At 37.7% G+C, this 13,929-nt stretch overlaps 1 protein-coding gene across 1 annotated transcript; it reads right to left on the bottom strand.

Annotated features, from left to right (window-relative positions):
* Positions 1 to 6,152: 6,152 nt before the first annotated feature.
* On the bottom strand, positions 6,153 to 7,502 carry LOC107696240 (uncharacterized protein C11orf96 homolog). Its single transcript, XM_016496495.1, has one exon. The coding sequence runs from the start codon at positions 7,275 to 7,277 to the stop codon at positions 6,909 to 6,911; it is 369 nt and encodes a 122-aa protein (XP_016351981.1). The 5' UTR covers positions 7,278 to 7,502; the 3' UTR covers positions 6,153 to 6,908.
* Positions 7,503 to 13,929: the final 6,427 nt, after the last annotated feature.

Below are 13,929 nucleotides of genomic sequence, written 5' to 3' on the forward strand. Positions count from 1 at the left end.
CCGCCCAAATGTTCACGCAAAGAAAGAAGGCGTAACTTTTATTCTCGTTGTAGTTTTGTTGCCGCTGCCGCCATGTCGTGAAGGTGCTGTGTGCTTCTTTGTGAAAGCAAAACTATTTTGTTTGGTCTTCCAAAAGGGGACGATATCCGCTTTGTCATGCCTAGAGCTGATCCGTGCTGGTCGCTGAGGAAATACATCAACTTAGTGCTGTGGATCACCGGATCGACTTTCACCGTGGACGAAGCGGAGTGCAGTCCGGGGTCGTCACATGTGGTTGCCGCTCCTTCGTCGAATACGTTTGTCATTTCTCCGATCACAAATTGCAGACAGGGTTTTATGTTTACGCGGCGCGATGCAACGCAACGGCCAATTCGGCCAATCACAACGCACTGGATAGCTGGCCAATCACAGCACACCTCGCTTTTCAGACCGATGAGCTTTGTAAAAATCGACGCGTTTCAAAAAGGCGGGGCATAGAGGAGAAACAATAATGTACAATATGTGGAAAATAATGTGTTTTTTTAACTTTAAACCGCATAAACACATTTCATTACACCAAATACACAAAATAATGTTCTTTTTAGCAGCATCATATGACCCCTTTAAAAGAAGGCCCAGAAGTTCCCAGTCATAATCACAGACACAAGATGGCTTTAGATAAACATTTTCAATTTGAAAATAATTTCAAAAGTCTCACAAATGTCAGAAACTCTACAGCATCAAAAACCTCCTTGCATCTATGCTGAATGGAATTAGATGGCTATTTATATGGTAAAAATGAAGTACAACACCATAAATAACACTCATAGTATTGATCTATTTGTTTCCCCTGACACGTATATTAATAATTTCTTGCATGTCATCAATTGCCAGCCGCCCTCATTGATGGTTTGAGGAAATGAGAGTGTGTGTAAATAGGTTACCCTCTGCTCATTCAGTATCCCTGATCATTTTAAGACAGATCAATGAGAGAAACTGACAGACACTGGGAGAACAAGGGCAACACAGCGCTTCCAGTTATGTGCCTTTTGGTTCTGACCCAAAGCCCAAAGGGTTCTGCTTCGTGGCGTATGAGAATGTAGGTCAGGGATTCAGAAAACGAATGCTTTTGCAGACAGAACCCAGACAGCCTTGAACAGGTAACACTCTCAGTGAGCAGAACGAGACGCAAAAATCAGGCGAATGAGCAAGAAAATGAATGCAAAACACCCCTTATTTGTACAAAATCTAGCTTATGATAGTCTGTCGAGTGCCATGTCGTGAAGATGGATTTAAGTGTTTCCAAAAAAGGGGACAAGTTCTTCGTTTTCCTGAGTATTTAATCATTCTTGCCCATCAGCCCAACTTGTCACTAGCAATATATTTAATAAACACTGGCCTGTAAACACGAGTCACTGTTTTCCTCTAATGATTCAGGCACATTTCAAGCCCACTCACTTGAATTATTTTTGCCATGTCAACATTGAAATAAACAGTCTTGACAGAATAGGATTATATACTTATATTTTGAGTTGAGGATGCAAATGCAAAGCGGATGTGTTGCAAAATACAATTGATTCAATTTTGTTAATTTAATAGACTTGGAAAGAGTCTATTAACCCTGATGGTTTCCTTGACGCACTCCCTTTTCAGGAAAATTTTCTTCAGATCTTCTCTCGGCAAGGAATAAGCGATAAGAACAATTTGTTATATAACCAAGAACAGTGGGGCCAGTCCAAATGCCTGCTGGGAACATGATGTTTTTAATTGAAGGCTGTTTTTGTTCACTGCACATTAGGCATTGGGCAGCACTCCTGCATTCACCTAAATCTGCAGCGTCATATTTATATTTGAACTTTTATGAGCGCAAAAATTGTGTTAGTTCTGAAAAGGGTCTGAAAACAAAGCTTCAGAAATAATGCATATCAATAAAAGGATGTATTTAGATTTGATGCACTAAGCAAGGCCTAAATGTAAATCGACTGATTAAGAAAGAGAGAGGGGGAACGGATAGAAGGAGACAAGACAGTCTGGAGGAAATTAACATAAAGTTTGTTTTCCCAACAGTTCCAAAACATCATATTTCTTTGACCTCACTATAACCATGGCAACCACACCACGCAAAGTAGGTTACTGAGGCGCTTTGCCGCAGAAAGGAGAGATAAATAAGGATATTTCCTCTGAAGAAAAAACAGTTAAAGTTGATTTTGTATGTTTAAATATGTTCTCATATACATTTTATTATGCGTGCCAGTGACAACGATGTGAGCTATTCATAGGATGATTTCAGGGCCGCTGTTGGCCAAATGGGTGCCCTAAGCAAAACTGTATTGTTGTGCCCCCTCCCCCAAATATTATGGAAGTAAACAAAAACAAAAACACCTACTATAGGGGTCAAAATAGAACTTTAATAAAATATCATTTTTATGTAACACAACGTAGCGTCATGTTAGAAAGTGAATGACGATTGGTCATTTTACTGAGTGCATCTGAGTACATCTGAGTGACTTGTCTTAAAGAGGAAGCATAAATGCACGATATGGTGTCATAATCGGTTTTGAAAAACATCGGCCACACAGAAAGACTTATCGGCCGTTGCCGATATTTAAAAAATTCCAAATATCGGCCGAGGTGATATATCGGTCGACCACTAGTTTTAACAAAAAAACAAAAACAGTTAGGCCTACCTCCTATGGCTATGATTTTATTAATACAGTTGTCTGATTGATTTTATAGTCTCAAGCATTCAGAAATCACACAAAAAAAATTAAGCAGTTTTACTATGATAAAACCATGTTAATTTTTGTAAGGGTTGTGATGTCCATATGTTTTTGTTGAAGAAATTATAGAGGCAGGCTGTAGCAATTCTATCGCAAAAAGGTGGCCAAAAATGAAACATTAAGTGGATATTTAAATTAAATGTTTGGTCAATATTAAACAAGGATTTGATAGTCCTGTAAGTGTAACAACAGCAATTACATTTGGCACCCTTTGCAGGCATTTGTATATTGTTTATTTATTTTGTATTACATTATGTATTTTAAAAGTGTTATTCAATGAAACAATATGATTATTATTAATTAACCAATCATTATTGTCTCATTGTTTTTATATAATGCATTTTAAGTCATTTTAAAGGCTGTTGTTCGCTTAGGTCTGTTTTTATTACCACAAAAAATATTATGCTGAATACTTCTTTGTTAATTATTATTTGAAGTAAACAAAACCATTGTTAATTTGTGGTTACCATGGCTACAAGTTTATTACCACAAAAAAATATTAGGCTATCTGATACTTCTTTGTTAATTATTATTTGAAGTAAACAAAACCATGGTTAATTTGTGGTTACCATGGCTACAAGAACCATGATTTTTTTTTTTTATTCGAAGTAAAACCACGGTTAATTTTCGTAAGGGAACATGAAAATTCAGAGAGAATATTAAGGCAGATGAGTTGGTGGAGGTGAAATTATTATATCAACATTAAAACACGTTATTAATGTCAACAGACAAAAAAGTTTCACAGGATTATGAACGTAGGCTACGTGAAAATGATACAGGGGCTTCATCTTGGGCTTTTTAACTTTTTATTTTCTCGGCGCCGGACTGATGATGTCTTTTTTTTCCGGGCATAGTTTTCCATCAATTTTTTATTCGTAGTAAAACCACGGTTAATTTTCGTAAGGGAACATGAAAATTCAGAGAGAATATTAAGGCAGATGAGTTGGTGGAGGTGAAATTATTATATCAACATTAAAACACGTTATTAATGTCAACAGACAAAAAAGTTTCACAGGATTATGAACGTAGGCTACGTGAAAATGATACAGGGGCTTCATCTTGGGCTTTTTAACTTTTTATTTTCTCGGCGCCGGACTGATGATGTCTTTTTTTTCCGGGCATAGTTTTCCATCAATTATGATCATTTGCAGTCAGACGCAAACATGAGGTGAGGGCGGGTACGGGCGCAGATGCGGGAATGGCGCGTCACGTGTGCTTAGCCTACTGCTTATTGCGTTCACCGTAAAATTCATTTTTTTCAAATTGTATATACATGTTCATGTTTATATTTGTATTAATGTATATGTATATGTTAATATTAATATAGAACGAAAGTTATTTTTTGAGCAACTGGGATGGTGCCCCCCTGGGAGTTGGTGCCCTACACAAACTGTGTAGGCTACTCTGCGTATAGGGAGCGGCGGTACCGGATGATTTATCCGACGGTGTGGTGCTATCAAAACATCTGTCATTAATTACTCACCCTCATGTCGTTCCAAACCCGTATGGCCTTCGTTCATCTTTGGAACACAAATTAAGATATTTTTGATGAAATCCGAGAGCTTTCTGACCCTGCATAGACAGCAATGCAACTACCACGTTCAAGGCCCAGAAAGGTAGTAAGGACATGTTAAAATAGTCCATGTGACATTAGTGGTTCAACGTAATGTTATGAAGCTACGAGAATTATAAATAATGGCTTTATTCAACAATTTCTTCTCTTCCGTGTCAGTCTTCGACACACGTTCATGACAGTACCACGACTCATGCGTGTGGTGCTGCTGACGCAGGAGACGGTGTTCTGACGTAGAACATGCATGCGCTGCACCTTGTTTACAAGCAGAGGAATGCACATGCATACGTCGTGGTTCTGTCGTGAATGTGCGGCGAAGACTGACACGGAAAAGAAGAAATTGTTGAATAAAGTCGTTATTTTTGTTTTCTTTGGCAACAAAAAGCAATCTCGTAGTACATCCTCGATGTCCTTACTACCTTGGGCCTTGAACGTGTTAGTTGCGTTGCTGTCTGTACAGGGTCATTTTGGGGTGAACTAGCCCTTTAAGCCCAAAGTATACTTTGTTTTTTTTTACGCACGTAACAACCGGAGAGAAATAGTGCAGACACTGGACGATAATTAAACTTTCCAGCACACGTGTTGAGGGCCTGTGTTCGTGCATGCTATATAATGGAGTATACTTTTCAAAAAGGCAAGGCATTGGACTGTGCATAATATATATATTTTTTTTTTTTATTTATTTATTTATTTTTTTTTTTTTTTATCGTGTAAACATGCTGGACGAAGCTGAGCTACAAGGTCTGTTTTTCCGACTTTGCCAAAACTGGACTGGTCTGATTTCAGCCGGTCTACAGCAATTAAAAAAAAAACTTTATTGTTGAAAACAGCTAATTTTTGCACATCTGTTGAGTTAATTTACAGACTTCACATTTAATGTTAATACTGTTCAGTTGAAATATTGTCTCTCCAGTCAGAAAGGGCAGAGATGATGAAGTAGTCTGACTCTGGGTTGAAGGGTATTCCCTAAAATACATAAATAAACACCGTTTTGGTGTCAAGCATAGTCTTTCACAACATTGCAGGATCCCCAGCTGGATGGAGAGGCATGATTTCCTAAAATGTAACTAGATCAGAAGGCAAGTCAGAGAGATGCTATTTTTACATGGCATCTGTACTGGCTGATAGAAGTTAGACTTTGAGGGAGTCCAGATAGAGACCAAAGAAATGTGTTTTTGTGCTGTGGATGTGGACACAGTGTAAACACCTGCTCTCATCTGAGATCATGCATTATCATTATTGTGAGAAGCCGTAATAGTTCATTATATTATGTAATTAAGATTCATAACTGGACTTTACTTCAATTTTCTTTTCTTTTAACCCATTTTATGCTCACTTTATTTCCATTTTAACATTTTCTTGTTTTAGCATTGAAAGTTTCTTTCCATAAAGGTTCTTTATTGTCATCTATGGTTCCATAAAAAGAATCTTTAACATCAATGAAACCTTTCTATTGTACAAAAGGTTCTTTCAATTATGAAAATGTTCTTCACACTAAGAAAAATAATAATATAACAATAATAATTAAAAATATATATATAAACAAAGATAATGAAAATCAAATAAAAGTACAAATGCATATTTAGAATTTGATATTTAAGAACTGTCACAATGACTTTACAGTTTTAATTTCATGTTCTCTTGCTCATTTAGCTTTCATTTTTTATTTTATTTAATCACAGATTAAAATTTTTTCATCGCTTTATGTTCATGAAACACTTTCTAACTATTTAGCATTATATAAAAGTCTCTGTAAATTGGTTTGCTGATGTAAACAGCACAATTTCATCAAAAGACAAATGAGACAATGAATCCAATGTTATAAAGTTTATTTATATAACTACCGAAAGAAAGTATGAAACAAATTAACAAAGCAAGTCAAATCGAAGTATAAAGGCTTTTTACGTACAGTGATAGTGACTTTACAAGTCCACAGTGTCAACAGAACAATTCTCTAAAATCACTATGTTATATCAAAATAATCTGTGAATAAATATAAGATACATTTGAAAAGTACAATAATTTTCTCCTCATCGAGTTAATTAGTAAGTTCACCATTCTGGCAGACTTAGACATCAGGGTTTGAAACCTTATTTTCTGTAAAAATACATACCCTAACCCTCTGTTATACCTCTTTTAGCTTGTTCGTCAGCACAGCAATGAATTATAACAAAATGTGACAGTCTACATCCTGCCCAGCAGTGAAGAACCCATTGGACTGTGCAATCTTAAGCAGGCACAAGGGATTAGTCTATTAAAATGGAATCAGACATGGTATGTCCTCTGTCTCTTGTCAAGTTCATTACAGATGAAACCTCACCAGTCCTCAAGTCTCATACAATAAAAAGGAATTTGCATAAGCATTTAAGTGGTTTCTGAAATCTTCCAACATGCTACAACTTTGCTCTTGCAGAGGAGCTAAACAATCACTGTGCCAGTGTTACTCAACTGGAATCTGCACATAAATGCATAACTACTATAGGTTAACAGCTGTGAATGAGGAATTTAACAGGAAGATATGTGCGAAATACATTGAATTCCAGTCCTGTCATCCTTCAGACCTTCCTCTCTCTCTCTCATTGTGCCGAGTCTGAGTCACTGGAGTCCAGACTAGCCTGTGCAGATGCGGCGCGGCAGCTCTGCGTGGATCCTGCATGGTGCAAAGTCTGTGTGCTTCTCCTGAGACTCTCCAGTGACTGAAGGAAGGACCGTCTTGCCCTTTCTTCCTCCAGAGGCGAAGCCCCTTCCTCCTCCACTTCAGCGATCTCCGCAAAAGTCACCGGCTGGGTCTTAAAGCGGGCGTCTCGGGGCCGCCGGGGACGGTTTCGGCCCCGAGCCAGACACTTGGGGACGGGTAGCTGCTGGGGAAACTCCTCCATGGCGGACGCCAAGATGTGTGCAGGTAGAACGGCGAAACCCACCGTCTCCATCGGACGTGCAGCCATGTATCTGGACGGCAAGGGTTGAGCGTTCGGCTTCTGAGATGTTTGGAGAGGCTTGCAATTCTCCAGGTCTCCCTGTGGTGAAGGATTCCAAGTAGCTTTGCTTGTATCCTTCCTGTCAATATTTGACAGAAGGTGAAGCTAACAAATGGCTTGAGAAGACAACTTCCAGAAGATGAGTGAGGTGAATCTCAGTTCTCTCTGTCTGTGGTTTCTGAGCGTGCCACTGACAGCTCTGGCTTTTATACTGCTTCACTCCCCTAACATCTCCCCACTCCGCTCTGGCTCCGCCCACCCACTGTGAAGCGTCATGGTTCCGGCTGCCATACCAGTCCCTCCGAGTCAGATCCTTGAAATAAATGCCAGCCAGAGAGGGAGTTGGGAAAGAGGAGAGGTGGGAGGGGCCGGAGGGAAGAAGATATATGCAGCTCTAACAGAGAGAATCAGAACAGGGAGAAATAAACAAATGGCCAGGAACAGAAAAATGGGGAGTGAGAGGTCATGGGCAAAGAAGAGATAAACAAAAGATAGTTAGAAGACAAAACCCTTTGGAGAAATGTACACAACATACTGTACAAATACATGCGGGGGCAAATCTCACTAAAACATGTTCAGGTCATATCAAAATAAAAATAAGAAAAAACACTGTACATTTTATTTGCAATTCTCATTATTCTCAATTATCGTTATACTGTAAAAAATAAATAAAAAGAAAAATATATATACTTAAAGGGATAGTTCACAAAAAAATGAAAATTACCCCATGATAGCCATCCTAGGTGTATATGACTTTCTTCTTTCAGGCAAATCCAATCAGAATTATATTAAAAAATGTCCTGGCTCTTCCAAGTTTTTAAATGGAGATTCAATAATTCAATAGAAGTCCAATAAACTGCGTCCATCCATCATAAAAAGTGCTCCACATGGCTCCGGGGGGTTAAAAAATAAAGGCCTCCTGAAGTGAATCGATCCGTTTTTGTAAGAAAAATATCCATATTTAAAACTTTATAAACAGTGATCTCTATAACAGTGATCACAATAGAACGCTGTTCCGGCGGATGACGTAGAACGTAGGTGTAGCGTAAGCTCCGGTGAGAAATGACGAATGTGAAAGCATTGTTAAACAAAGGAAACTTTGCTTCCTTTGCTCCTGTAAACAAACCTTGGTTCTCGCGAGACTAGCATATTCTCACCGGACCTCAGGGGCGTGTCTAGAACATTTTAAATGGGGGGTATAGGTTAATTAGGTTCATATTTTTGGGTTGAATAAAATCCAATAAATTAAATGTTACCATGAGAAATAGTACATATTCAATGAACAAAAACACTTAAAGGAACCTAAAGGCTTTACTCAAATAAAAACACTTTCATCATCCTCATGACAGTACATGCTGGTTTTGTCTCATATCTAAAGGCTGCAACACACCAGTTTTTGTTCCGTGCTGAGTTATACAGTTGAATCCTCTCATTATAACTTACAGAGTGTATACACACAATGTAAATAATAGATTGACCGTGCAGAGCAGAGATTCATTGTTCACAACAGAACTTTGTGAGATCGCGATGAACAAAGAGTGACAGCTTTTAAGTGATTATAAAGGGAGCGCTCTTTGCGAGGTTTAGGCTATAATCAATTCAAATTGCAGAACTTTTGTTTATCGGCCGCACACACTTTGCAAAGTTTCGGGAATGACATCCACATATTTATGTGGAATTCACTCTCGAAATAGCAGTGATTGACAGTGATAATGGATGGGACAAAATTAAACCGGGCCTGGTTGATACGCTTTTATTGCAGAACTATATACAACAAAATACAAATGCACTAAATCAAATAATTTAATAAACGCACATTTACAATACGCACTTAACTCAAATAAGTATTAAATAATAAAATAAATAACTACAGAAGGCTGACTATAATCAGCTTACTTTCATTTAGTGGGATAAGCTCTTTAAAAAAGCTCTTCTGGTTTTCAATGAGGCAAAGACAAAGTTTGAGCATGCACAAACAATATCTGAGCGAAAGCAGAGCCAATTCATAAGAGAACACAGTATATTTAAAAGCGCACGTCCAGTTTTGTGTGAGAACGAAAGGAAATCCGCTTGCGAGTGACATTTGTCATTAAGATAACTCTATAGAAATCGCCTAAAATTAAGTATATAGAAGAAACCCGCCTTAGGCAGCTGCCTAGCATCTGCCACTGATGCAGTTAGAAATTTAATAAAAACAAGCGAATCGCAAGACATGGGGGGGGGGGGGGGGGGGGGGCACCGGGGGTGGCCAACCAGATTTCAGTGGGGGCTGGTGCCACCCCTGAACACCATGTAGACCCGCCCCTGCCGGACCTTACGCTACACCTACATCCTACATAATCCGCCGGAACGCCACTCTCTCATGAACATGCGTATGACAGTTAGCGGAAACTAGAGATTACTGTTTATTAAGTTTTAAATATGGATATTTGAGGAGGCCTTTATTAACGCCCCGGAGCCGTGTGGGACACTTTTTATGATGGATGGATGCACTTTATTGGACTTCTTTTGGACTATTGAAAAATAACACCCGTTCACTGCCATTATAAACTTGGAAGAGTCAGGACATTTTTAATACAACTCCAACTGTATTTGTCTGAAAGAAGAAAGTCATATACACCTAGGATGCCATATATATAATGTGCTTAATTGTCATGCAATTGCAATGAAAAAAAAATTAAAGGTCCTGAAAATCTAAAATAATAATAATTTAAAAATAGAAAATATATGTATTTACATATATGTTTTTAAAGACTTCTTTCACATATAGAATACATTTTTAAAGCAAAGTGAATGATGATGCCACCTTTTCAAGTTGGTCAGATAAGGACATGGAGGTTGATGATCTATGAACTATATATTTCTTTTACTAGAGGTGTTGTAAGCTCAGCAACAAGAATCTCTCTGTAGTGCCACAACCATGATCTCACCACCGTAATGAGTTTAGCTTTCATCAGCCTCTCACTCTTCCTGTGCTATTCAGATTTGTCATTAACCCTCAAACAGTTCATGCCAGACATGTCTGATGAGCCCAGAGACATTTTGGGAGCAGTGTGAAACTGGGGGCTGGACATTGTGACAACACACCATGGCGTCTCCCGTTTTGTCATGGACCCTGAGGATGACCCTTAAGAAGCAAAACAGGAAACCATAACGGTGCCACCTCACTTACTCTCAACACACTCATTCTCGTCCCATATATCAGACGTCAAGGGGTTACCATAAAGTCCGCTCTAAGTAACATCTATTTTGGGACGGAGAGGCCAGCTCTCAGACACTTGCAGACATGACGTTTATCCACCCGCTAAGGTATTATCAGTCACGTGACATCTTGTGATGATGTCAAGGACTACTACTACACACACCACATTTTGCAGGAACACGTCAAGTTGATTAATAGCTTGTTTCTAGACTAATGCAGAAGGGATGTACAAGACAGCAAAGACGCATGTCTTTGCAAAGCAAATTGCACGTACGCCGGTGTCACATGATGCCTTTGAAACAATAAACCACCCTCTTTATAAACTGTTTTTGTAACTAAACAACACCAAAAAATAAAATAAAAATAAAAATAAAAAGGCATTCTCTGCATGTATACACCATTTTACAGATTGGTCTCCATCCATGAAAAACCAGTGATATGCCAGCCAAAGAGATGAAAGATAGCCATAACCATCTCTATACCTGCATGATCAGCAACAGCTGCTGGTATTTTGAATACTTTAAATAAATAGAGCAAGGGACAGCTGGGTAATCCTGAACAAACGGAACAAGAGCCCCTCTTCATCCTCAAGCTCAGACCTCTTGCCAATGTCACAGAAGCAAGAAAAAGGTTTACAAATTAACAGTCTCATTACAATTCACAACTATTTTCTGTTTTGCTGAACTGGTGGCAACTTTTTTTTATCTAATTTGTACGTTTTTGTACAACTTGCTCACACTTATCTTTTTTATTACAAATTGTATGTTTTCTTGCAAATCACATTGCATGAATACGTAAAAAAAAAAAGAAAGTAAGATCAGTTTGTTTTAAATGTTTTTTTTAATTACGTTTTTATTTTTTATTAATATGTAAAAATAAAAAAAATATTTTCTTTTCAATTATATTTTCAAATCTGTTTTGTAGTTAATGCCTTGTACACATGTACTTCTTTTTTAAGGAGCTTTGGTTCATTCAAACAGTGGATGATAAAGAGAACTTTGATGATAATTCTTTTCTACCATACAAAAACTGCAAATGACTTTTGTTAAATGTCCCATCTGGTTTTCATTCATTAACAGGTTAAGAAAGCCTTTCTTGGAGAATTTTTAAAAACTTGTGGTAGACAAACAAACTCAGGTGTCTTAAAGGCAGAGAAACCTACTTGATGAATCAGTTTTTCACCCACAATATTAACATAATATTAATTGTAATGCTAAAAGACATATATATATATATATATATATATATATATATATATATAACGGAAAGTATTTATATATATATATTATACATTACTGGTTTGGTGTCCAGCATTATTCTCACAGTCTTGAAAAACCTGGATTCATGACCTAGACCTGGAAAAGTCATGGAAATTTACAAAATAAAAAAAAAAAACTTTCAAACCTTTATATAACCTTTAAATCACAACGACTGAAAAAGTCAAGGAAATCCATTCAAAACAATTATGGAACATTTAATTATTTATAATTGTTTTATTTTTAATGTGATTCTTTTTTCATCGACTTTGACAGTGGGAGCCTTGGAGTGTAAAATGTCAAGAACCACTGGCCTTACCGATGGGGCTGAGGGGGCATATAAGAAGGGAAAAGAAAAAACACTGATGTAAAAAAACAAACCTGATTAAAGTATTAATTAAAATGTATTAATTAACTAATTTGTTTCCACTCTTTTGGCATAAATATCCAGAGGCAAAAGAGTAGAGTTAAATAGTGAATAAGAGGAGATGGAATCCACAGATATGGAGCCTAGAATTGCCTTGACCAAACTAGTCACACATTGCGCCATTACATTAAATGATAACATACAGTAATAGTAAGAAAGTGACATCTATCCAAAACTGTGCATGTTGGCTGAGGGCCACTGCAGCTTGATTTGTTTCTCTTGTGCTTATAAGTAGGATAAACAAATCTGTTTTCACATTAAGTAGTGTGTCTGTTAACATGATAAAAAAGAGGTGAAAATACCGCTGATCCACTTTATTTATTTTTTTGGACTTGGCCTCTAATACATTACAGCGACCGAAAAGCCATATATTTATAGCACAACATAACATCCAAAATTAGCAGAGGCAACATACTGACTTCTCCATCACGCACCAAAACATTCCCAGTCCTGTAATGGACAGCACATAAACATAAGCTACTTATATTAACTCAACAGGTTATTTATTTTAACCAACTCAAATATGTCAGTTTATATAACTTGGTTTCAAGATATACAACAGGATGAAAAGTATAACACTTAAAAAATGCTAGATTTTTGATTACTTAAAATGAGATGGATGATACAGTTAATTAATTTTATGCCACGGCTGATAACCGATAAACTGACAATATTAAAGCATGAATAATTAAAACCCAATGTCAATGATACTGATAAATAAAATAAAAAAAACAGATATATTGTGCATCCCTATGTGTAAACAGTCAGAAATTAGATATACGGCAAACATGACCATTTCAGGGCCTAAATATGGATTCCTAGATATGCCTCCACAAAGCTATATTCAGTCCATGTCTTCCTGGAAGTATTGAAATAAATAACAATTAATTAGCTCTGTTGCACGCTGTATTGTGGGAGTAAACATTATCCTGATCTAGATGTGTCGTGGCGAGCGCAATGTACTTGGAGGGGATGTTGTTTTTGTTCCAATGTTCTGCTGGGAAAAGGAGGAGTTTTCCCCTGATGGAGGAACTGATGGAGAACTGGGTCTTAGTATCGGTGGGAATGAGAAAACCAGGGATGGAGCACAGGCCTCGACTTCAACAGACAAAACACTACCAATGTCTAATGGATTTGTGCCCATGCCTTGCATGTTGCTGTTAGCCTTATGTGTCTAGACTTGTGATGCAGCTCTCTAATCTGGGAATTAGGAGAAGAGGAAACGTGTCGTCATGAAGTTCAAGCACAAGTCGGCCAAGGGAGACAAAAAGTTGTGGACTTTGCATCCAAGAACACAGTCCATGTTGCTCATGTCACCTCAAATCTTTCACAGAAAAGGAACGATTTCCAGACATTTCTATTGCTGAAAATTGCTGTCATTACGAATGATCCTTTTGGTTCTAAGTCCAACTCATATGACAAAAAGGGGTTGAGAGGCATGGTTTGCATGACTCTGATGTAACATGAACGCAGACCCTTGCGTTGGACACAAGGGACCAGTTCCAACTCTCAGACAGGTGCTAATAATAAATCCATGTGGTCTTGTTAATAAAAAGCCACTGAAGGGCTACTGGGAGTGAAGATCCTGGCAGGACATGGGTCACTGGACTTTTATTTTGTTTTGCCCACTGGTCTTTTGGTTATGATCCTAGTGCAACTGAGAAATGCTAAAAGCATTCTGGACACCATGCCAGAAGGTTATTTAAAGGTGCTTTGGTCAGCAATACTGTGAAG

The sequence above is a fragment of the Sinocyclocheilus anshuiensis genome, unplaced genomic scaffold (assembly GCF_001515605.1).
Source record: "Sinocyclocheilus anshuiensis isolate Anshui unplaced genomic scaffold, SAMN03320099.WGS_v1.1 scaffold778, whole genome shotgun sequence".
NCBI lineage: Eukaryota > Metazoa > Chordata > Actinopteri > Cypriniformes > Cyprinidae > Sinocyclocheilus > Sinocyclocheilus anshuiensis.